The 26,517-nt window shown below is 42.8% G+C and overlaps 1 protein-coding gene and 1 non-coding gene across 2 annotated transcripts in view; one reads left to right on the forward strand and one right to left on the reverse strand.

Annotated features, from left to right (window-relative positions):
* Window positions 1-26,517, reverse strand: part of LOC133558156 (ankyrin repeat and fibronectin type-III domain-containing protein 1) — a 150,885-nt gene that overhangs the window by 18,823 nt on the left and 105,545 nt on the right. Inside the window, exons 5-9 of the mRNA XM_061909321.1 lie at window positions 26,098-26,295; window positions 25,398-25,511; window positions 25,209-25,306; window positions 19,951-20,041; window positions 13,179-13,286 (exon numbers count right to left, since the gene is read on the reverse strand). Coding sequence (XP_061765305.1) covers window positions 13,179-13,286; window positions 19,951-20,041; window positions 25,209-25,306; window positions 25,398-25,511; window positions 26,098-26,295 — 609 coding nt within the window. The remainder of the gene's footprint in view (window positions 1-13,178; window positions 13,287-19,950; window positions 20,042-25,208; window positions 25,307-25,397; window positions 25,512-26,097; window positions 26,296-26,517) is intronic.
* trnal-uag (transfer RNA leucine (anticodon UAG)) lies at window positions 23,542-23,623 on the forward strand. The gene has a single exon. It is a non-coding gene; the product is annotated as a tRNA-Leu (tRNA).

The following is a 26,517-nucleotide window of genomic DNA, read 5'->3' on the forward strand; positions in this document are numbered from 1 at the left end:
AAACATAATAATAATAATAATAAAAAAATATCAATGGCATATCAAATTATATATTGTAGCGTCCCAGAAGTGTTAGTGCTGCAAGGGGTTCTGAGTATTTGTTCAGTTGTGTTTATGTCGTGTTACGGTGCGGATGTTCTCCCGAAATGTGTTTGTCATTCTTGTTTGGTGTGGCTTCACAGTGTGGCGCATATTTGTAACAGCGTTTATTCAGCCACCCTGAGTGTGACCTGATCAAGCATGCCTTGCATTAACTTATGTGTGTGTAAAATACGCTTATATTGTGTGACTAGACGGCACAATGTTTGTATGTAGGAAAAGCGGACGTGATGCAAGGTTGTAGAGAAGGCTAAGGGAAGTGCCATTAAAAGAATATTGTTGTCCGGGTGGAAATCAGGAGAAATTTGGTTGAATGGTTCCCCCGGGAGATTTTCAGGAGGGGCACTGAACTTCGGGAGTCTCGGGAGGGTCGGCAAGTATGAGGACTAGCAGTGTTAGAGTGGCATTGCCGCTGTATAATACCGGCAGGCCAACTCTAATGTTTAATTTGATATTGCCTCAAGGGCCAAATGAAATTAAATGGCGGGCCAAATTTGGCCCGCGGGCCAGCGTTTGACACCCTTGCGATAGAGCAGTGTTTTTCAACCTTTTTTGAACCAAGGCACATTTTCTGCCTTGAAAAAATCTGGAGGCACGCCACCAGCAGAAATCACTAAAAAACGAAACTCAGTTGACAGTAAAAAGTAATCGTTGCAATTGTTGGATATGACTTTAAAGCATAACCAAGCATGCATCACTATAGCTCTTGTCTCAAAGTAGGTGTAATGTCACCACCTGTCACATCACGCCATGACTTACTTTGGAGTTTTTTGCTGTTTTCCTGTGTGTAGTGTTTTAGTTGTTGTCTAGCGCTCTTATTTTGGTGGCTTTTCCTCTTTTGTTGGTGTTTTCCTGTAGCAGTATCATGTCTTCCTTTGAGCGATATTTCCTGCATCTACTTTGTTTTAGCAATCAAGAATATTTCAGTTGTTTTTATCCTTCTTTGTGTGGAAATTGGTGATTGTCATGTCATGTTTGGACGCCGTGTTTGTCCCGCAGTAAGTCTTTGCTGTTGTCCAGCATTCTGTTTTTTATTTTGTTGCCAGTTCAGTTTTAGCATCGTTCTGCATAACTTTCCCTAAGCTTCAATGCCTTTTCTTAGGGGCACTCACCTTTTGTTTATTTTTGGTTTAAGCATTAGACACATTTTTTACCTTCACGCTGCAATCCGCTGTTTCCGACATCTACAAAGCAATTAGCTCCCGGCTGCCACCTACTGATATGGAAGAGTATTACAAGGTTACTCTGCTGAGCTTTAGACAGCAGCGACACTCAACAACAACACATCATTTTCAGACTATAATTACTGGTTTGCAAAAAATATTTTTAACCCAAATAGGTGAATTTAGATAATCTCCCACTGCACACCAGACTGTATCTCAAGGCACACTAGTGTGCCGCAGCACAGTGGTTGAAAAACACTGTGATAGAGAGCCAAATACTAGAGTCCGTGAACATTGCTCCAAAGTCAGGATTTTTTTGGTTGATTTAATGTAGCCTGATTCTCGCCAGACCCTTGTAGTTTGCTGAGCTCCACAAATGGGTCTGGGATAGACGGCAATGCAAACTTCTTCAAGATAGCCAAAAAATAATGAACCGATCAGGATTGCCGGACGGGATTTCATAGATGTGACGTAGCGCCCAAGCGACCGTTTGATTCAAACAACAATGGCGGCACGCAGCGAGGAATCGTGGGCTGACATTGATTCTGCTATTGCAACTGTTTTGTCAAATCTATTATTCGAAATATATATACAGAACGGTTTTGAAGGCATTTATTGTTCCCAATGAAGCCTTTTATTCGCATATTTTCTTTGCGCAAATAACATTGATCGTTTACTGACATTGCTGCGTTGTTTCAGTAAAAGTCCTCTAACTTTTCGTTCTGTGGTTATCCAATGTCGGTTGTTCAGTTTTGGATTTTGCAGCGTCGCTCACTTCAACGTCACAAATTGATTTCAATGTGAGTGGTTGACGTAACACGTCATTCAAAATAACGGACAAGTGGTTTATCCAATCGCATACAATGATTTTTTTTTACAAGGTCCCGCCTTCTAAAATACACCTCCTTTTAAGAAGTCCCAGATCCTTGTGTGGAGCTCAGCAAACTACAAGGATCTGGCGAGAGTCAGGTTAGATTTAATGTGCATACAAAAGTAAACATTGACATGTGCAAAGGCAGCAATATATGATACAACAAGACGGCAGCTAAAGGAAGAGCCAAATATTAGAGTCTGTGAACATTGCTCCAAAGTCAGGATTTTTGGTTGATTTAATGTGCATACCAAAGTAAACATTGACGGGTGCAAAGGCAGCAATATATGATAAAACAAGCAAAAGAAGGACTTCCCTAATTATCCGTGAAAAAGTCAGCCAGGTTAAGAGCTGATTTCCCGACTTTCGGTGTTTACGTAAGACAACCCGCGTCCCGTATGTGACCATAGGATGAACAAATACACTACGGTATTAAAACTATTGTGGCCATTAACAGTTAGCTTCTACAGCTGGGTTGCCCAAAGTGCGGCACAGGGCCATCTGTTGTCCGTGACTCGTTTGTCATCGGCCTTAAACACATTATAAAAAACGAAAAATAGAGATTTCATTCGCAGCCCTGGTGGTAAAACCTTTTATCACAATATTGCCATTTTTTTGTTGTTTTTGTAAAACAGTGACATTTCTTGAGCAAAATGATGACTTTTGTCAACATTCTGCCAGGGGAAGTTCAGATTGTTATGATATTGCCAACATTTTCCTGTTTTCTTATAAAATTGTGACTTTTGTCGTGTAAAATTACAACTCTTTTCATAAACTGTCCAACATTTTAAGCTTTTCTTGTAGAATTGCGATGGTTATTGAGTAAAATTCCAAGTTTTAACATAATATTGGCCAAATGTTCAGTTTTTCTTGTAACATTTTCACTTACGTTGAGTAAAATTACGACTTTTATTATGAAACGGACAAAATTCACAAGTTTTTCTTCTGAAATTGTGACCTTTTTCATGTGAATTTCCAACTCATTTACATAGTTTGTATACATTATTAATGTTGTAAATAAAAATCTTTATATATCTAGAAAGGGTGGTCCTAAAGACGTCAACATTTTTCGGAGGTCTCAAGAAGGTGACATATACAAGAATATATGTATGTGTGTGTGTGTGTGTGCGTGCGTGGGTCTGTGTGTCTTTACTTGTATTGCTACCCTTCTTGAGACATCAACAAGGAAAAGTACTTTCCATATGAGGGAACATGTTAGGACCCAAATCATGGTCCCAATACAAAAAAACATTGTATCTAATAGAGAGCCAAATACTAGAGTCCGTGAACATTGCTCCAAAGTCGGGATTTTCGGTTGATTTAATGTGCATACAAAAGTAAACATTGACAGGTGCAAAGGCAGCAATATTTGATAGAACAAGCTAAAGAATGACTTCCCTATTCATCCCTGAAAAAGCCCGCCAGGTGAACAGCTGATTTTCCGACTTTCAGTGTTGACGTAAGACAACCCGCGTCCTGTATGTGACCATAGGGTGAACAAATACACTACGAAACTAAGACTATATTGGCTATTAACAGTTAGCTTCTATAGCTGGGTTGCCCAAAATGCGGCACAGGGCCATCTGTGGTCCGTGACTTGTTTGTCATCGGCCTTAAGCACATTACAAAATACAAAACAATAGAGATTTCATTCGCAGCCCTGGTGGTGAAATCTTCCATCCATCCATCCATCATCTTCCGCTTATCCGAGGTCGGGTCGCGGGGGCAACAGCCTAAGCAGGGAAACCCAGACTTCCCTCTCCCCAGCCACTTCGTCTAGCTCTTCCCGGGGGATCCCGAGGCGTTCCCAGGCCAGCCGGGAGACGTAGTCTTCCCAACGTGTCCTGGGTCTTCCCCGTGGCCTCCTACCGGTTGGACGTGCCCTAAACACCTCCCTAGGGAGGCGTTCGGGTGGCATCCTGACCAGATGCCCGAACCACCTCATCTGGCTCCTCTCGATGTGAAGGAGCAGCGGCTTTACTTTGAGTTCCTCCCGGATGGCAGAGCTTCTCACCCTATCTCTAAGGGAGAGACCCGCCACACGGCGGAGGAAACTCATTTCGGCCGCTTGTACCCGTGATCTTATCCTTTCGGTCATGACCCAAAGCTCATGACCATAGGTGAGGATGGGAACGTAGATCGACCGGTAAATTGAGAGCTTTGCCTTCCGGCTCAGCTCCTTCTTCACCACAACGGACCGGTACAACGTCCGCATTACTGAAGACGCCGCACCGATCCGCCTTTTGATCTCACGATCCACTCTTCCCTCACTCGTGAACAAGACTCCTAGGTACTTGAACTCCTCCACTTGGGGCAGGGTCTCCTCCCCAACCCGGAGATGGCACTCCACCCTTTTCCGGGCGAGAACCATGGACTCGGACTTGGAGGTGCTGATTCTCATTCCGGTCGCTTCACACTCGGCTGCGAACCGATCCAGCGAGAGCTGAAGATCCCGGACAGATGAAGCCATCAGGACCACATCATCTGCAAAAAGCAGAGACCTAATCCTGCGGTTACCAAACCGGAACCCCTCAACGCCTTGACTGCGCCTAGAAATTCTGTCCATAAAAGTTATGAACAGAATCGGTGACAAAGGACAGCCTTGGCGGAGTCCAACCCTCACTGGAAATGTGTTCGACTTACTGCCGGCAATGCGGACCAAGCTCTGGCACTGATCGTACAGGGAACGGACCGCCACAATAAGACAGTCCGATACCCCATACTCTCTGAGCACTCCCCACAGGACTTCCCGAGGGACACGGTCGAATGCCTTCTCCAAGTCCACAAAGCACATGTAGACTGGTTGGGCAAACTCCCATGAACCCTCAAGAACCCTGCCAAGAGTATAGAGCTGGTCCACAGTTCCACGACCAGGACGAAAACCACACTGTTCCTCCTGAATCCGAGGTTCGACTATCCGACGTAGCCTCCTCTCCAGTACACCTGAATAAACCTTACCGGGAAGGCTGAGGAGTGTGATCCCACGATAGTTGGAACACACCCTCCGGTCCCCCTTCTTAAAGAGAGGAACCACCACCCCGGTCTGCCAATCCAGAGGTACCGCCCCCGATGTCCACGCGATGCTGCAAAGTCTTGTCAACCAAGACAGCCCCACAGCATCCAGAGCCTTAAGGAACTCCGGGCGGATCTCGTCCACCCCTGGGGCTTTGCCACCGAGGAGCTTTTTAACTACCTCAGCGACCTCAGCCCCAGAAATAGGAGAGTCCACCACAGATTCCCCAGGCACTGCTTCCTCATAGGAAGACGTGTTGGTGGGATTGAGGAGGTCTTCGAAGTATTCCTTCCACCTGTCCACAACATCCGCAGTCGAGGTCAGCAGAACACCATCCGCACCATACACGGTGTTGATAGTGCACTGCTTCCCCTTCCTGAGGCGGCGGACGGTGGTCCAGAATCGCTTCGAAGCCGTCCGGAAGTCGTTTTCCATAGCTTCCCCGAACTCTTCCCATGTCCGAGTTTTTGCCTCCGCGACCGCTGAAGCTGCACACCGCTTGGCCTGTCGGTACCTGTCCACTGCCTCCGGAGTCCTATGAGCCAAAAGGACCCGATAGGACTCCTTCTTCAGCTTGACGGCATCCCTCACCGCTGGTGTCCACCAAGGGGTTTTAGGATTGCCGCACCGACAGGCACCAACTACCTTGCGGCCACAGCTCCGATCTGCCGCCTCGACAATAGAGGTGCGGAACATGGTCCACTCGGACTCAATGTCCAGCACCTCCCTCGTGACATGTTCAAAGTTCTTCCGGAGGTGGGAATTGAAACTTTGTCTGACAGGAGACTCTGCCAGACGTTCCCAGCAGACCCTCACAATGCGTTTGGGCCTCCCAGGTCTGTCCGGCATCCTCCCCCACCATCGCAGCCAACTCACCACCAGGTGGTGATCGGTAGAAAGCTCCGCCCCTCTCTTCACCCGAGTGTCCATAACATGAGGCCGCAAATCCGATGACACAACTACAAAGTCGATCATGGAACTGCGGCCTAGGGTGTCCTGGTGCCAAGTGCACATATGGACACCCGTTTGTTTGAACATGGTGTTTGTTATGGACAAACTGTGACGAGCACAAAAGTCCAATAACAAAACACCACTCGGGTTCAGATCCGGGCGGCCATTCTTCCCAATCACGCCTCTCCAGGTTTCACTGTCGTTGCCAACGTGAGCGTTGAAGTCTCCCAGTAGGACAAGGGAATCACCCGGGGGAGCACTTTCCAGTACTCCCTCGAGCGTTCCCAAAAAGGGTGGGTACTCTGAACTGCTGTTTGGTGCATAAGCACAAACAACAGTCAGGACCCGTCCCCCCACCCGAAGGCGGAGGGAGGCTACCCTTTCGTCCACCGGGTTGAACTCCAACGTACAGGCTTTGAGCCGGGGGGAAACAAGAATTGCCACCCCAGCCCGTCGCCTCTCACTGCCGGCAACGCCAGAGTGGAAGAGGGTCCAATCCCTCTCGAGAGAAGTGGTTCCAGAGCCCTTGCTGTGCGTCGAAGTGAGTCCGACTATATCCAGCCGGAATTTTTCGACTTCGCGCACTAGCTCAGGCTCTTTCCCCCCCAGTGAGGTGACGTTCCACGTCCCAAGAGCTAGCTTCTGTAGCCGAGGATCGGACCGCCAAGTGCCCTGCCTTCGGCTGTCGCCCAACTCACAATGCACCCGACCTCTATGGCCCCTGCTATGGGTGGTGAGCCCATTGGAGGGGTGACCCACGTTGCCTCTTCGGGCTGTGCCCGGCCGGGCCCCATGGGAACAGGCCCGGCCACCAGGCGCTCGCCATCGTGCCCCACCTCCGGGCCTGGCTCCAGAGGGGGGCCCCAGTGACCCGCGTCCGGGCGAGGGAAATCTGGGTCCATGATGTTTCTTCTTCATAAAGGTCTTCGAGCTGCTCTTTGTCTGATCCCTCACCTAGAACCTGTTTGCCTTGGGAGACCCTACCAGGGGGCTTTATGCCCCCGGACAACATAGCTCCTAGGATCATTGGGACACGCAAACTCCTCTACCACGATAAGGTTGCAGCTCAGAGAGGAGGTGGTGAAATCTTTTATCACAATATTGCCAATTTTTTTTGTTGTTCTTGTAAAACAGTGACATTTCTTGAGCAATATGTTGGCTTTTGTCAAAATTCTGCCAGGTGAAGTTCCGATTGTTTTTATGATATTGCCAAAATTTTACTGTTTTCTTATAAAATTGTGACTTTTGTCGAGTAAAATTACAACTCTTCTCATAAAATGTCCAACATTTTAAGCTTTTCTTGTAGAATTGCGATGGTTATTGAGTAAAATTCCAACTTTTATCATAATATTGGCCAAATGTTCAGTTTTTCTTGTAACATTTTCACTTACGTTGAGTAAAATTACGACTTTTATTATGAAACGGCCAAAATTCACAAGTTTTTCTTCTGAAAGAGTGACCTTTTTCATGGGAATTTCCAACTCATTTACATAGTTTGTATACATTATTAATGTTGTAGATACAAATCTTTATATATCTAGAAAGGGTGGTCCTAAAGAAATCAGAATTTTTCGGAGTTCTGAAGAAGGTAACATATACAAGAATATATGTATGTGTGTGTGTCTGTGTGAGTTTTCTTGTATTGTTACCCTTTTTGAGACATCAACAAGGAAAAGTACTTTCCATATGAGGGAACATCTTAGGACCCAAATCATGGTCCCAATATGGAAAAACATTGCATCTAATAGAGAGCCAAATACTAGAGTCCGTGAACATTGCTCCAAAGTCAGGATTTTTGGTTGATTTAATGTGCATGCAAAAGTAAACATTGACAGGTGCAAAGGCAGCAGTATATGATAGAACAAGCTAATGAATGACTTCCCTATTCATCCCTGAAAAAGCCCGCCAGGTGAACAGCTGATTTTCCGGCTTTCGGTGTCTACGTAAGACAACCCGCGTCCTGTATGTGACCATAGGATGAACAAATACACTACGAAACTAAGACTATATTGGCTATCAACAGTTAGCTTCTATAGCTGGGTTGCCCAAAGTGCGGCACAGGGCCATCTGTGGTCTGTGACTCGTTTGTCATCGGCTTTAAGCACATTACAAAATACCAAAAAATTGAGATTTCATTCACAGGTGAAATCTTTTATCACAATATTGCCATTTTTTTGTTGTTCTTGTAAAACAGTGACATTTCTTGATCAATATGATGACTTTTGTCAAAATTCTGCCAGGTGAAGTTCCGATTGTTTTTATGATATTGCCAAAATTTTACTGTTTTCTTATAAAATTGTGACTTTTGTCGAGTAAAATTACAACTCTTCTCATAAAATGTCCAACATTTTAAGCTTTTCTTGTAGAATTGCGATGGTTATTGAGTAAAATTCCAACTTTTATCATAATATTGGCCAAATGTTCAGTTTTTCTTGTAACATTTTCACTTACGTTCAGTAAAATTACGACTTTTATTATGAAACGGCCAAAATTCACAAGTTTTTCTTCTGAAAGTGTGACCTTTTTCATGGGAATTTCCAACTCATTTACATAGTTTGTATACATTATTAATGTTGTAGATACAAATCTTTATATATCTAGAAAGGGTGGTCCTAAAGAGGTCAGAATTTTTCGGAGGTCTGAAAAAGGTAACATATACAAGAATATATGTATGTGTGTGTGTGTCTGTGTGAGTTTTCTTGTATTGTTACCCTTTTTGAGACATCAACAAGGAAAAGTACTTTCCATATGAGGGAACATGTTAGGACCCAAATCATGGTCCCAATATGGAAAAACATTGCATCTAATAGAGAGCCAAATACTAGAGTCCGTGAACATTGCTCCAAAGTCAGGATTTTTGGTTGATTTAATGTGCATGCAAAAGTAAACATTGACAGGTGCAAAGGCAGCAATATTTGATAGAACAAGCTAATGAATGACTTCCCTATTCATCCCTGAAAAAGCCCGCCAGGTGAACAGCTGATTTTCCGGCTTTCGGTGTCTACGTAAGACAACCCGCGTCCCATATGTGACCATAGGATGAAAAAATACACTACGAAACTAAGACTATATTGGCTATCAACAGTTAGCTTCTATAGCAGGGTTGCCCAAAGTGCGGCACATGGCCATCTGTGGTCTGTGACTCGTTTGTCATCGGCTTTAAGCACATTACAAAATACCAAAAAATTGAGATTTCATTCACAGGTGAAATCTTTTATCACAATATTGCCATTTTTTTGTTGTTCTTGTAAAACAGTGACATTTCTTGATCAATATGATGACTTTTGTCAAAATTCTGCCAGGTGAAGTTCCGATTGTTTTTATGATATTCCCAACATTTTACTTGTTTTCTTATAAAATTGTGACTTTTGTCGTGTAAAATTACAACTTTTTTCATAAAATGTCCACCATTTTAAGCTTTTCTTGTAGAATTGCGACGGTTATTGAGTAAAATTCCAACTTTTATCATAATATTGGCCAAATGTTCAGTTTTTCTTGTAACATTTTCACGTACGTTGAGTAAAATTACGACTTTTATTATGAAACGGACAAAATTCACGTTTTTCTTCTGAAATTGTGACCTTTTTCATGTGATTTTCCAACTCATTTACATAGTTTGTATTCATTATTAATGTTGTAAATACAAATCTTTATATATCTAGAAAGGGTGGTCCTAAAGAGGTCGGCATTTTTCGGAGGTCTCAAGAAGGTGACATATACAAGAATGTATGTACAGTATGTGTGTGTGTGTCTGTGTGTGTTTTTTTGTATTGCAACCCTTCTTGAGACATCAACAAGGAAAAGTACTTTCCATATGAGGAAACATGTTAGTACTCAAATCATGGTCCCAATACAGAAAAACATTGCATAAAATAGGACTTTTGGTTGATTTAATGTGCATGCAAAACTAAACGTTGACAGGTGCAAAGGCAGCAATATATGATAAAACAAGCAAAATAATGACTTCCCTATTCATCCCTGAAAAAGCCCGCCAGGTGAACAGCTGATTTTCCGACTTTCCGTGTTGACGTAAGACAACCCGCGTCCTGTATGTGACCATAGGATGAACAAATACACTACGGTACTAAGACTATAGTGGCAATTAACAGTTAACTTCTATAGCTGTGTTGCCCAAAGTGCTGTGACTCGTTTGTCATCGGCCTTAAGCACATTACAAAATACAAAAAAATAGAGATTTCATTCGCAGCCCTGGTGGGGAAATCTTTTATCACAATATTGCCATTTTTTTGTTGTTCTTGTAAAACAGTGACATTTCCATTAATTCATTAACGTAGATCCCGACGTAAACAAATTAAAAAACTTTTTGGGGTGTTACCATTTAGTGGTCAATTGTACGGAATATGTACTGAACTGTGCAATCTACTAATAAAAGTATCAATCAATCAATCAATCAAATTCTTGAGCAAAATGATGACTTTTGTCAGAATTCTGCCAAGTGAAGTTCGGATTACTATTATAATACTGCCAACATTTTACAGTTTTCTTATAAAATTGTGACTTTTCTCGAGTAAAAATACGACTCTTTATACAATTGCCAAAATTTGAAGCTTTTTTTGTAAAATTGTGACTGTTTTTGAGTAAAATTCCAACTTTTATCATAATATTGCACAAATGTTCAGTTTTTCTTGTAACATTTTGACTTGTGTTGTGTAAAATTACGACTTTTATTATAATACTGCCAAAATTTCAATTTTTTTTGGTGAAACTGTGACCTTTTTCATGTGAAATTCCAACTCATTTACATAGTTAGTATGTATTATTAATGTTGTGAATGCAAATCTTTATATATCTAAAAAAGGGTGGTCCTAAAGAGGGAGGCATTTTTCAGAGGTCTCAAGAAGGTAACAAATACAAGAATGTGTGTGTGTGTGTGTGTGTGCGTGCGTGTGTGTGTGTGTGTGTGTGTGAGAGGCTGCAGTAAGTCAGTGTAATTTATGCCCTCCCGACTCCATCCTGGTCTCTAACAGGAATAACAAACATGACCCCGGGACACGGCACCTTGGCTACCGTGCCTGAACTTTCAAGCTCAATCAGCCGCCGTATGAATAACGGCGAGCTAACTCAATACCGACTATTATACTGGAGTGTCCCGGCCGTTGAGTGGGGCGCGCTCCGCCGCGGACAATAGTAAGTGGGCGAGTGTGTTTGCGAGCGGGGACAAGGCCGTCAGTGCTGAATGCGGAGTCAGTGTGGACATCTTCTGACACTTATGGGAGCCGTTTACAGCCGCCGGTGTTTGGAGAAGCCCGTCTGCACTTTGTCACCACGAGGGAAGGGGAAGGGTCGAGTCGTGGAAAGAAGCTCCGACCCCCCCTGGCTCCTTCTTTTGATTCTCAAATGTCCATCGAGATGAGATTAAAAAGCGAGAAGTGTTGCACCTGCCAGGCCACGCCATCAGTTGCTCATTGTACTGTAACTTTGCGTCAACTTCCATGTTACTACAACGGCAGACTTATAGCTCGCGTACTGACTACAAATATAATTTATAGTCAATTTTTCCAGACATGCAAGCCATACGGAAAAATCCTCTAACCCTGTATTCTGGTGCAAATATCCAAGCACGGGGGAGAGAGTGGCCAACTGGTGCCATGGAAATCCATCCATTTCCTACCGCTTGTCCCTTTTGGGGTTGCAGGGGGTGCCGGAACCTATCTCAGCTGCATTCGGGCGGATGGCGGGGTACACCCTGAACAAGTCGCCACCTCATCTCAGGGCCAACACAGATAGACAGACAACATTCACACCCACATTCAGTCAGGCCGATTTAGTGTTGCCAATCAACCTATCCCCAGGTGCATGTCTTTGGAGGTGAGAGGAAGTCGAAGTACCCGGAGGGAACCCACGCAGTCACGGGGAGAACATGCAAACTCCACACAGAAAGATCCCGAGCCCGGGACTGAACCACCGTGCTGCTGCCCAGAAAATAAAATATATAAAAGCACGATATAATCAATTGTAAAATATTTGTTTTAAATTAGGGCAAAGGCACTTTTTTTTTTCATTTTATCCAATTATTCACAATCCTTTTTTGTTTTTCTTTATTTATGCATTCTAAATAGTAAATAAGCAAAAGTCTGCTTACAATGGAGATGATGGAAGTCGCTTTATTCCGCCAATACAGCACCATATACCTCCATCAAGGTTGTGTAAAGTAATATATTTTGATCGTTTTGATCATTCACAAACGCATGAAGACTTTAAGCTTTTTCCTCGACAACATCACTGAATAGTACTCAATGCAGACTTCATGGGAGCCAACAAACATCATAAAACATTACTTACTGTACAATGTCTGCTCTCACTGGGAGACCGACTGTTAGGATGTTGATATATTCCTGTTTAGATTTTTGTTAGTCCTAAAAATGTAAAAATTTTGCGTCTGAGTCATGGTACTCTAAGCCCCAAAAGTAAGTTTATTTATTTATTTTATTGTATAATTAGTGACATTTTACATGACAATTTATTTATTTTGGATAGATGTCACTTTTACTTGTTACTACCCAAATGAAAAATGTTCACAATTTACAGATTAAGATTGAAAAAAAATGTCCCAAAAATGTAAGTTCAGTTTGAGAGTGCGTCAATGAATAAACATGGATTTTGATGGATTGGCGTCTTTCATAGACGCCGAAACCTGCCTCTTTTAATTTTTCTGTATGTGACCGTCGTTGGGAAAAAGCCCGGACACTCCTGGACATGACAAATCAAAATTAAGAAATTTCCGGGATTTAATTAAGTTGGAGATGACGTTAGCCTGGCTGGCCTCACTTTTACGACAGAAGACGTCCGCTCCAACTGCGACATCATTGCTAGGAGCCGCCCCCCACTCCAGGGTCAAAAATATTTGCAGCTCTCATGTTTTACGCTCCTACTCAACTTGTTAAATCTAATGCCATAATAAAAAATCTAGACGCGGATTAAAAATCACAAGCTCATCCATAGTTGATTGGTTTAAAGGCCTTGCGGTCTCAACTAACCGTGTAAATCATTGCGCGTCTCATGTGACTGCTGAGTCTCTTAGCAGCCAATAAATCAACCCAAAGGGGTTTATTATATATACCGTGGCAGATGCAGCTCTGATGGGCATCTTTTATTTGGGTAAGCAGCTGGTCAAGGACCTCCTTCTGGCCTCTCTGGCGGGGAGCTCGGCCGTCCGTGTCCCTCCAACCTGATGATGGAAATAAGATTTCAGAATGCGTATATAATAGTAACTGTAGAAAAACAAGGTACACTTGAATGAATGTATAAAATTATTTATTTATTTATTTATTTAGTCTGGCAGACAGACATGTAAAGCAACACTTCATCACTCTTTGTATTTTGACAGACATGCTAACGGCACTAATCGAAAAGGGATACGGAAAAAAGCAAGAATGCTTATCCATGTCCCGCCCCAAATGTACAATCAACTTATATGTTGGTTATAAATGTTGGTTACATAGTCTTAGTTTCAACGGCAGATTTGATGGATACATGACAATTTCAGAACAAGAATAACATATGCTGGAAAACACTTTGACAATAGCATTGAGCAACAATGAGATTATCTCCGTCTTGCCTGGGTATCTTTTGTCTTTTGAAGCCTTGTCTGGTGTGTTATGTCCCTTATTCCACAGTGAGTTCTTTTGCACCCGTGTCCCACAGTTGAAATAGTCCAAACACCTAGTCATGTTTTTTGATAGTTTCCCAACAATACCAAAGACTATAAAACAAATGGGACCCACTGCCTCCCTGCTTGGCACTCAGCATCAAGGGTTGGAATTGGGGGTTGACTCACCATAAATGATTCCTGGGCGCGGCACCGCTGTTGCCCACTGCTCCCCTCACTTCCCATGGGGTGATCAAGGTGATGGGTCAAATGCAGAGAATAATTTTGCCACACCTAGTGTGTGTGTGACAATCATTGGTACTTTAACACATTTTTTTTCCGCAAGGTTGAACATGCTTATTAGGCTAGAAGACACTTGAATGCAGTGTTTGGAAAATTACTTTAAAAAGTAATTAATAATAGTTACTTTTTACTTTACCAAGAAAGTAATGAAAGGACTCTTTAAATAATGTAACTAATTACTAGGGTAAGTGATTAAAGCCTTACAAAAAAAACTAAACCTAAAATATCTGGCATATATATTGGAGAAATGTTTCATTAGAGCAGAGTGTGTGAGTGTGTGCCTTTAAAGGGCGGCGACTGCTGCCAAGTGACGTCAGGTAAAGCGCACGACAAGCAGTATTTTACCATTTTAACTTAGCAGCGGCAGTTTGCTAAATTGTGTCAGCGAGAATTAACAATGAGATTGAATGTGCTGTCTTGTCTTCATGTCAACAAACAGGGTTTGTAATATTGCAAGCTTGTCACTTCAATCACTGATGTGTTGTTCATTATTCCCTCGTAGTAGTAGTAGTAGTAGTGGGGGCGGCATGGCGTAGTGGGTAGAGCGGCCGTGCCAGAAACCTGAGGGTTGCACGTTCGCTCCCCGCCTATTGACATCCAAATCGCTGCCGTTGTGTCCTTGGGCAGGACACTTCACCCTAGCCCCCGGTGCAGTTCACACTGGTGAATGAATGATAGGTGGTGGTCGGAGGGGCCGTAGGCGCAAACTGGCAGCCTCGCTTCCGTCAGTCTACCCCAGGGCAGCTGTGGCTACAGATGTAGCTTACCACCACCAATGTGTGAAGGAATCATGGGTTCCCACTTCTCTGTGAGCGCTTTGAGTATCTAATAATAGAAAAGCGCAATATAAATCTAATTCAGTATTATTATTATTATTATGACTATTATTATTAGTAGTAGTAGGAGTGTGTGTGTGGATGTGTGTGTGTGCGTCTACTCGGCCTACATGTAGTTTGCTGTGTGATGTTGCCTTTTTCTATTTAAATATCAAGTTCATTTGAGTGTGGTGCTGGTTGTTGCTTTCATTAGTAAAAAGTTACTTCCTGCATTGAAATTGTTGTGGTTCTGACGATGTGTTGTTGACATAAAACCAAATCAAAAGTAGCGTGCCACGTTCAATCCAACGCATTGGTAATGGTGTTGTAATGTACGAACTAGTAATAATTATATTACTCGTTACTAGGGAAATTAACAGCGTGAGTAAGCCGTTTTTCCTAACAATGCTTGAGAGTAGTCCAGGTACAGCAATTATTGTCAAAATAGCTGTGGACACAAGTGAGTAGCAAAGTGATGAGCACCGCAAACTTGATTTCCAACATGAACACAACAGTTTTAACCTCATTAATGACATTCAATCAGCATTAGTTTGCATGAAAGTTTTAGACCCGACCGACCTTTACTCCAAACCAGGCCTGGGAAATTATTCTGACTCGGGGGCCACATTTAGAGAAAAAAATGTGTCTGGGGGGCGGTTTATCTATTTTTAGGAGAACTAATACAAAACCTCACAATAAGTTCTGATTGAATGCTAAAAAATGTTATGACAGACCGCCTTAAAAATGAATGGATTTTTTTTTTAATGAATGATAAAACCTTGAATATTGAGAACATATAAACGTCACACCACCTATCAATCGACATATTTTACAATCAAGCCAAATGCAAATAACTCAGCGAAATAAAAATGGGACGGGTAAGAAAACAAAAAACATCTACAATCTGATATGTGTGATATAACACTAAGCTTTAGAATTTTCTTGTAAAAATCTCCTCCCGCGTCTGTCCCTGACACCCACATTTCAGGCTGGCCGCTCTGGAAACACTCTGTGGAAAACGCTCCCCAACCACACTGCTTGGTGCCTCGTCTGACCTACTGTGACGTAGATTACCATAGTAACTAGTAGGGTTGTACAGTATACGGATAATAATATAGTACCGCGATACAAATTAATCATACTCGGTATCATACCGCCTCTGAAAAGTATCGGTCCGCCACACCCTAAGACTTTTTGTTAAAATAAAGCCAATAATTTAATTTTTTCTAGTCCCTTTTATTTAGAAAAGTAGCGAAAAGTACCGAAAAGTATCAAAATAATATTCGTATCAGGACAACACTAGTCACTAAAATATCATGCAAAAGCGCAGATATCAACCATTGAAATATGTTGTATAGTTCAAGACTTATGGTCATGTAAAAACATAACTCCACATCATAATGGCAGCTACAGTTTCCATCTTAAAGATCTGAAAAATATATTTCGGAATGTCCGGCGGGCCAGATTGAAAAGCTTAACGGGCCGCATGTGGCCCCCGGCCCTTAATTTTCCCAGGTCTGCTCCAAACGGTTTCTCTCGCCTTGTTTTCCCAGATGGATCCGTGATACAGTCCATTATCTCTACCTTCGATCGCCGTCCTCATATTTCCACAATCCAGTGTTGCATTATAACGCAACATCACTCTGTATTATGCTCACAGCCATTATCTACACGGAGAACATGTCGTACACAGACTTTGATCCTGTACTTGAGTTATTAAAGGTATATCATATCAGGTGTTACATTCAAGTCTTTGTATTTGCACAGAAATTCCCATCGCCTCAAGGACGCAGCTGCCACGAAGATGGATGAGCATTTTTTGTTCCACAGAGGTTCCTGTGTAAAGCTAACATTACACCGCTTTATCATGTTGTAAAAGTGTGTTCTGAGGTGGTGGTGGGGGGGGGGGGTTAATTTTTTCACATGAGTGTAAATGGCGTGTGTGACACCCCCTATTGGTTGTGCTAAGACATGCTCGATTACATGAAAAGCAAATATCTTTAAAAGCTTTGTAACCATTAGACCAGCACTTCTTATATAGCGGGGCGGGCATGATAAGGTGTCAAAGGCGGCGTGAGAAAACAAAAACAAAAAAATTCCGTCGCACAATTTTTACACACATGGTTTTGTTAGTTTCCTAAATGTGTGCACAGACAAAAAAAAAACAAAGTTACAGTGGATGTTTTGTACTGTTGAGTGCGCATTAAACCGTATAAGTAAATCAGACAATTTATGGTTAATGACATCACCGCCATGTTGGGTATTTGTTGGAAAAATAACACACTAGTAGTTTGTTTACATTTTGACGCCGGTGAGCAGTGACGCATGTTTAGCTATTCCTCGTCCTGCAGGGATGTTACTTGTAAGAAACTTACCTTATTTGTCGCCATGGAGACCATGATTAGTGATTAAGAAGTAGCTAAAACACTGCAGACGGCGGATGGACGTTAGCCGCTAGCTAGCTAGCCATGTCTTAAAGCACCTCTTCCTGAGGGCGTTGCAGTGTTATAACCTCACATTTATCGTTAGTTTTTCAGCCAAAATGCGTCCTTTCTCCCTTTTCTGTCTACACGTCTAACGTGGACCCCGACTTTAACAAGTTTAAAGGCCTACTGAAACCCACTACTACCCACCACGCAGTTTGATAGTTTATATATCAATGATGAAATATTAACATTGCAACACATGCCAATACGGCTTTTTTAATTTACTAAATTACATATTTAAATTTCCCGGGAGTTTCGTCTTGAAAACGTCGTGCAATGATGACGTGTACGCAAGATGTCACAGGTTTTTAGGAAGTACGAGCGCTACGCACACACACAGCTAAAAGTCGTCTGCTTTAATGGCATAATTACACAGTATTTTGGAGATCTGTGTTGCTGAATCTTTTGCAATTTGTTAAATTATTTTGGAGAAGTCAAAGTAGAAAGATGGAGTTGGGAAGCTGTAGCCTTTAGCCACACAAACACACGGTTATTCCTTGTTTAAAATTCCCGAAGGTGAACATTTACTATGGATCAGAGCGCGGTCAAGCGAACATGAATCCAGACCAAATGTCAACCAGCGGTTTTCGGTGAGAAAATTGTGGTTAAAAAGTCGCTTCTTACCGGGGAAAAGCTGAGCTTGCCCCGTCCATAGCTGCCGTCGACTCCCCTGAGACACACCCGTGAAGACACCCTTCCGACCATCAGGTACTATTAAACTCACTAAAATACTAGCAACACAATAGAAAGATAAGGGATTTCCCAGAATGATCCTAGTAAATGGGTCTAAAAACATCGGAATCCGTTCCAATGCAATCGTGTTTTTTTTTTTTTAAACTTTTTTTTTTTTTCTAGTCGGTCGCTATCAATATCCTCAAAGACGAATCTTTCATCCTCGCTCAAATTAATGGGGAGATTGTCGTTTTCTCGGTCCGAATAGCACTTTTTGTTGGAGGCCCATTAAAAACAATGTGAATATGTAAGGAGCCCCCACATTTGCGACGTCATCGTCTGCGACTTCCGGTAGAGGCAGGGCTTTTCTCTTTACACCGACAAATCCAAACTTTATCGTGGATGTTCTCTACTAAATCCTTTCAGCAAAAATATGGCAATATTGCGAAATGATCAAGTATGACACATAGAATGCTATCCCCGTTTAAATAAGAAAATCTCATTTCAGTAGGCCTTTAAAAACTTATTCGAGTCTTACCATTTAGTGGTCAATAGTGTGGAATATGTACTGAACTGTGCAATCTACTAATAAAAGTTTCAATCAATCAATAAATCAATCCAAAAAAAAAACACTGTCTGCTTGTAAGTACTCTGTGTGTGTGCCACCGAACATGGTCCTCTGCTCGTAAAACCAGCAATGACACGACGTGACTTCGACGTGGGCGCAGGGGGGTTCGGGACCGGTACGTTTCAGACACGGTATCGTACCGAAAATTATTAATTTGTATCGCGGTACTATACTTATACCAGTATACCGTACAGCCCTAGTAGAACCTCATTGTAAGAAATTTGACACAATTCACAGAGAAGAGGTAGGTTTGGAGGCTAAAAGCTGCTCAGGCCCCCCACCATATTAGCTGCTCCTCAAACAGATAGGGGTTGTATATTAGGAGCCTACGCAGGCACCATGACTGGAACATAACACAGCACACTTTTGCCTCCCGAAGCAATAAAAACACAAGCAGTAAAGGGACATTTAGCATTGCATCAATGACAAGTCTGTACGTTCCATTAAAAGAATACTGAAAATCTATTCACTATCTAGAACTGCATTAGAAATCACACAGACACTCTTTCTGCTTGCATTCCCCCCTCCCTCGTTCCCTCCACAGAAAGTGATCGTTCAGGACTGCTTGCCCCTCTTTGCATCCCTTCGCTCGCTCCCAGAAGGATGTGTCAGCGATAAACCCACCTCCCTCTCTCTCTCTCTCGCTCTCTGTCTCTCTCTCTCTCGTACCATCACGCGCCACCCTCGGCCCCAACTCCCACTCCTGGAGCCCCCCGGAGGGCGAGCGGGGCTAAAACACGGTGAGCTCTATTCCCGGAAAAGGTGCCTGTCCAGACAGGACAAGCGGGCCCTTTAATGGGCGTCAACGCCCGGTATAAGGCCCCCACTGTTGGGGCCCGCGCCGCTCGCTACAGCACAGACATGCAAATATTTCCAGTGGTAGGCCTAAATGGAAAACACAAACACGCAACATCGAAATTAGCTCGGAGAGCGGGAGGAAGGTGGACAGTACGGGGGGAGCGAGGGAAAGCTTGCTTGAAAAACATGTCCCCCAGATGTGTTAAAGGGTGCCACAGGAGAAAAAAAAAAAAAAGCCAACACCGTGGCGTCCTCCACAGCTCAGCTGTTGTTGCACATGACTTCACAATTAAACTTCTTGGCTGAACTCGAGTGGCTTCTTTTGTCGGCCAGCGCCAAACACCGGCTACGGTTACACTCGCTGACGTCGGGGGCCCGAGGACGCTCCAGCTGTCTCCCCCAAATGCTGGTGATGTCAAAGCGACGTAGGGCATGACGTGTGAATGGTAGGTCGGCGGAGGGGAAAGTGTGGGAAAGCCATGACACACCAGCAGCTGGATGTGTTGGGGAAAACTACTTCTTGTTGTAAAATAGAGACTTACTGGAAGGAGCAGCGCAGGCTGGGGTCGAGGCCAATGCGGGCCCCCAGCCCTTCATGTTGTAGGCGGACACCTGGACGTAGTAGGGGTTCCCCTGGAAGGACAGGACAACATTTAAAGCTGCAATATCAGCAAAAGAGCAATGCTGATTTGTCTTCATTTGAGGTGTTAGAGAAAAAAATACCAAAAAAGAGCAACAAGTCGACCGAGGGTCATGAACCCACAGCTCTTCAGTCACCAAGTTGTGGCTTTTTAACATCGATGTGAATTTTTCAAGAGTCATACTGTGAGTAAGTAATACCACTAGGTTAAAAATGTGTGAATGATTCGTTAGCAATGTTGACTCGAATTGTTGTGTAGCTAGCTTAGCCTTCTACTCTAAGAAAATAGCATCATCATCCTCTGGCAAAACAAAGAGTGATTATAATAAAAAATACTTTTAATTGGATTTGTGCCGACTGTGTGTGGCAATAGATGAGTAAATTATATAATCCATTATTACGTATCTGATGTAGCTCATAGCGTACCTTATCGCTTCGAGTATCTAATTGTTTACAACTCGAAGCAGCAGAGTTATTTTTTAAAGATATAGAGTATACCATACTTGCCAACTTTGAGACCTCCGAATTCGGGAGATTGGGGGGGATGTGGGCGGGGTTGTGGTGAGCAGGGCGGGGCGGGGTTAATGGGGAGGAGTATATTTATTGCTAGAATTCACTGAGATTCAAATATTTCTTTAATATATATATATACATATATAAGAAATACTAGGATTTCAGTGTTCATTTATTTACACATATACACATACATAACACTCCTCTCTATTCATTGTTGTATTAGAAAGTGCAATGCTTTGCAGCCAGTAGTAAAGCCTTTGAAGGAGCATAGGTATGGACAGCATCTGTGACATTTAATTTGCAGGAAAGGAGTGAGTTTAGGGTTGAATGGTCCATCCTCGTTCTAATCTCTGTCACTTTATTTTTCTGGACATTACTACTTGCCGTAGTTTTGAAGCAATTCATGATGGGATTCCGGATGTTGTGTGTCAGTGTATTAACGTGCCGGCTGGAATAAACACGCTGAGAAATAGCTCCGTGCCTGCCTATTTTATGGGTTATAGATAAACCTATGGATAACGGAGTCATAAATAATAGTCTCTTTCTTGTTGTGTGTGCAGTTGCGCACTGAGCTCCAAAAGCCGTAGATGTTATAACGTGACTGGGCCGGCACACTGTTTATATGGAGGAAAAGTGGACGAGACGACAGGCTGTGCGCACTCAGGTCCGGCTGGAAATCGGTCGAAATTCGGGAGAATGGTTGTCCCGGGAGATTTTCGGGAGAGGCACTGAAACTCAGGAGTCTCCCGGAAAATTTGGGAGGGTTGGTAAGTATGGAATATACAAACTTTTTATTGTCAATATTAGGGCTGTGAATCTTTGGGTGTCCCACGATTCGGCTCAATATCGATTCTTGGGGTCACGATTCGATAATATATCGATTTTTTTCGATACGATTCGATTCTCGATTCAAAAACGATATTTTTCCGATTCAAAACGATTCTGTATTCATTCAGTAGACAGGATTTCAGCAGGATCTACCCCAGTAGTAGATTTGTTTAAACAAAAGCTTTTATAATTGTAAAGGACAATGTTTTATCAACTGATTGCAATAATGTAAATTTGTTTTAACTATTAAACGAACCGAAAACATGACTTATTTTATCTTTGTGAAAACATTGGACACAGTGTGTTGTCAAGCTTATGAGATGCGATGCAAGTGTAAGCCACTGGGACACTATTGTTCTTTTTTATTATTTTTATAAATGTCTAATGATAATGTCAGTGAGGGATTTTTAATCACTGCTATGCTGAAATTATAATTAATATTGATACTGTTGTTGATAATATTCATTTTTGTTTCATTGCTTTTAGTTTGTTCTGTGTCGTGTTTGTGTCTCCTCTAAATTGCTCTGTTTATTGCAGTTCTGAGTGTGGCTGGGTCAGGTTTGGTTTTGGAATTGGATTCCATTGTTATGGTATTGCTGTGTAGTGGTTTGTTGGATTGATAAAATAAATACATAAATAATTAAATAAAAAAATAAATAAATACAATTTAAAAAAAAAAAAATTTTTTAAAAATGAGAATCGATTCTGAATCGCACAACGTAAACAATTCGATTCGTATTCGAATCGATTTTTTCCCACACTCCTAGTCAATATACACATGTATACGTCCAGGATCTAGCATTAGAAAGTTAGACTGGGTAGACCTTTACCTCAGCCAGCTTGTATAGTTCCAGATGTGTACGTCAACCAGGCTTGCTTCCCCGCTTTTGTTCGCCCGCACCGCCTCCTTCCTTCGTGCCAACAACAAACCGTGCTGAGCTGGATGTTGTGTTGTGGCAAAAGTCACTCGAAACAAACGGCTGGTGGCGGTCACCAATGTCCATAGTGAACAATAAAAGCAAGAAAGCTAAAAAAATAAAAATAAACTACAAAAAACGCTGGCGCGCGGAGGCAACGGCTCATCGGTGAGAAGAGGTTCATCTAACAACTCCACCTTGTGACTTGGAAATAGGTCTGTAAAACAAAATCTTTGCAAATTTTTCACCGAAGAACCGACGAGAAGTGTAATATGTGTAGAAAAAAAAATCCTGACATGACCCTTTTAAAGTATTTCTGACATTAATTTGGGGCGTTAAAGTGCACGTTTTTGCAGTGTGTACACATACTCAAACATACTTGGCTATATAACTGCTTAAAATCCTGTATTTCATCTCAAAAAGGCAATATTCAGCATAAGTTTATTACGACTGAATTGCTAATGATTGTACTCCAAAATAATATAAACATATCCACAAACCTACCTAAGAATAGAAGAGCATTGTTATTTTTTGTGTAAAATCCTATAAAAGTCTAAGAAAATGGAGCATCTGAGTGTCTGTAGAGGGCAGAGGGGTCCGTCAAGAAGTTCCGACTGTGTCCGTGCCCAGTGTGCCGACAGCAGACCTGTGTCTTCCCTTTCTCAGCCGGATCAATCACGGAGCTGCCGACACTTTCCCGACCTTGCCTTGACCCCTTGCCATGTGACAAGAGTGAGCTTAGGGGGAAGGCAGCGGGGTTTTCAAGACAACAAACCCCCAGGATTTGTTCATTAGTCTACCCGAAACATAAATCAGGTGGCAGGCTACCAAGCTGCTCTTTTTGAACATGTTTGGCAACTGTTGCTGCTCAGTGGTCAGGAGCCATTTGGAACGCTAACAAACTGGGCAACTGGGGTGTTGTCCTGCCAGGTCATAAGTCTCTCACCTCAAGCGGTCGTGAGCTGCGACTCCAGCGGCCAATAATGAACTGTTGTTTGTGTGTAAATAATATGGCTTGATGGACACTAAATTATCAGCTTGGCACCAGCAGCTGGAGAAGTCTATGTTTCTTTGTATCGCACAACACTGACCACGAGCTGTGCGTAGGGCCCAGAGATTCACGGGGGGCCCCATTCTTAGGGGCAGATTTTTGGCAAAGGTTTAAAAGATAGGTTAGGAACCAAGTGGCATGGTCTTATAATACACTTCAACTTGGGATGTGCATCATTTAGGTCAGGATGGCCCAGCGGTTGAAGGCGCTGTATTTAGGTTGCAGTCTCTAACGAGGCGTGGGTTGGAATCCCACTTCTGACAGAAATCTGAAGATGGTTACTCTGGTGAATATCCAGACAAACTGCTTGTAACAAAGTAATTTGGAACTCATGTGAAGTAGTCTTTATTACCATTAATTGGTTAACGTGGACCCCGAATTAAACAAGTTGAAAAACATATTTGGGTGTTACAATTTAGTGGTCAATTGTACGGAATATGTACTGTACAGTGCAATCTACTAATAAAAGTTTCAATCAATCAATCAATCTTCATTATTGAGGCCTGAATAATGGGATTGCAATATATTACTATAGATAAGACTAAATTGGCCCTAGTGTGTGAATGTGAGTATGAATAGAGGTTTTTCTATCTGTGTTGGCCCTGCGATGAGGGGCGACTTGACTTGTCCAGGGTGTACCACGCCTTCCGCCCAAATGCAGCTGAGATAGGCTCCAGCACCCCCCGCGACCTCTCGATAGGACCACTCTATTCAGTATAGTTACTACTAGCAGGCGTCATGAGTTCATGTGAAAATGTACCATGAATTGATTATTTGGCAACTCTATCCTGTAGCCACGCCTCCTCTGACAGTTTACTTCTGGTGTTGTGACCTTCTCGACGGTTATTATAAATACTATAGAACAGTGGTTCTCAACTTTTTTTCAGTGATGTACCCCCTGTGAACATTCTTATAATTCAAGTACACCTTAATCAGAGCAAAGCATTTTTGGTTGAAATAAAAGAGAGAAAGAAGTCAAATAAAGCACTATGTATAATAGTGCAAAATATTGCTCATTTGTAGTGGTATTTCTTGAACTATTTGGAAAAAAAAGATATAAAAATAACTAAAAACTTGTTGAAAAATAAACAAGTGATTCAATTATAAATTAAGATTTCTACACATAGAAGTAATCATCAACTTAAAGTGCCCTCTTTGGGGATTGTAATAGAGATCCATCTGGATTCATCAACTTAATTCTAAACATTTCTTCACAAAAAAAGATATCTTTAACATCAATATTTATGGAACATGTCCACAAAAAATCTAGCTGTCAACACGGAATATTGCATTGTTGCATTTCTTTTCACAGTTTATGAACTTACATTCATATTTTGTTGAAGTATTATTCAATGAATATATTGATAAAGGATTTTTTAATTGTTGTTCTTTTTGGAATATTTTTGAAAAATCTCACGTTCCCCTTGGCATACCTTCAAGTACCCCCAGGGGTACGCGTACCCCCATTTGAGAACCACTGGCCTAAACTACGAATGCTTGCGCATAAACTAAAAATGTCTGACGCGGGCAAGGCAGTTTGGGTAGATTTATATCGTACATGTATATCGATAATCCGCTGACAATGTTCCCTACTGGTGATGTCACCAACTGTGCACATTCCAAACTGACCTTTTGGAAGAAGCAGACAGGAAGGCAAGATCATTATATAAACATCTCCGCAATGCCTCCACACTTTTTTAGGACTGATGCAGATCCCAAATGCACAATAGCTGGTACCAATACGAAAAAAAAGTACATTTTGCATGATGGGGCCCCTTTGAAGGTGTACCACAGTATGTTGGTAGTAGCACGATCACTAAAAACCAATTACAGCCACTAACGACTTACAGATGTGAGTCCAGTGATGTTGTGCTGCAGCAGACTGGTGTCCTCAACCATCACCTCCCCCAGCACACAGCTAAAGGACGCCGTTGAGCTCCAGCTCACTGCAAACACACACAAAAACAACACTGCCGGTTGACACTACTGCAGAAGGCTTTTGGGGGAGATGCGAGGGCGACGCTGGGTCCATGTGACCTTTGTATTTGGTGACCACAGCCGAACTGACACACGGAGGTTCCTGGAAATCCACCCTTAGACTGGTGCTGCTGCTGACAGACAAGTGCACTGCAACGGGAGCGTCTGGAGGGTCTGGGTGGAGAAACACAAAGCGATAAAACACACAACAGTAAGAGCCAGATCTGACAGAGTGCTCTCTGACATGCATATCAACGGAGCGCTCTCTGGGATCGTTTTAATGACATCATTTGCTCAGTTGCACAATGAGGGGCTCACTCTCGTGTGAAATTGAAGCAATTTACTGTCACTACTGCACGGAAACAACAGCGACGCAGCGTGTGAGGCCACACAGACGTAGCGAAGATAAGAAAACATTTGAACGTGCAGCGATTATTATTATTTTCATTTCTTCCCACGAAAAAAAAAAAACACATCAAAGCTTCAGGATTGGTTGGGCGTCAGGGGCGGGTGTGCGTGTGAGTGTCTGTTTTTGCGGGGTGGCTGTCTCCCCAGCCACTAAATGTGTCATGAAGTGCCCATAAAAATTAACACAAACATACAAGCACACACACTCCGAGTGTGGAAGTCATTAAGTTGGCCCAGACAGAATAGCAGCCCAGAAAAGGAGCAGAAAAATGAAAACCGGCTCCTTCAGAGGTTCCGCGGAGGTTCCCCCAAATCCTTTGTAGCCGTCATCAAAGCCCCGCTGGAACCTTACTTGCGTGCTCAAAGCCTGTCTGCATGCGTCTGAAGAGCCGCAGACGCCATTCCCAGCCCGTGAGCTGCCTCTCCCGGTCCGATGCCTCACGCTCGCCGGGACCCTCGCCGCTGACTTGGGTCTGAAGCTCGGCCACTCGCTGCTCGGCCTCCTGCACCAAGGTGGCCAGGTGGACCGCTCTGCCCTCCAGACTCACGACTAAGACACCAGAAAGAAACACACATCTTGTGAAACATTAAAATAATACCATGGACTCCAAACTCACAACATTTGGTTTCAGAACATCGACATTTATGAACCGCAGCTCCCCAGTGCTGGCAGCACTCATGCAGTCTAATCATCTCGCTGCTCTCTTACATTGCTGGCTATTTAGACAATAATTGCCATGCTTTGACTCATTTTCAGTGGATAGTAGATGTT

Source organism: Nerophis ophidion, linkage group LG08 (genome assembly GCF_033978795.1).
Source record: "Nerophis ophidion isolate RoL-2023_Sa linkage group LG08, RoL_Noph_v1.0, whole genome shotgun sequence".
In the NCBI taxonomy this organism is placed as follows: Eukaryota; Metazoa; Chordata; class Actinopteri; order Syngnathiformes; family Syngnathidae; genus Nerophis; species Nerophis ophidion.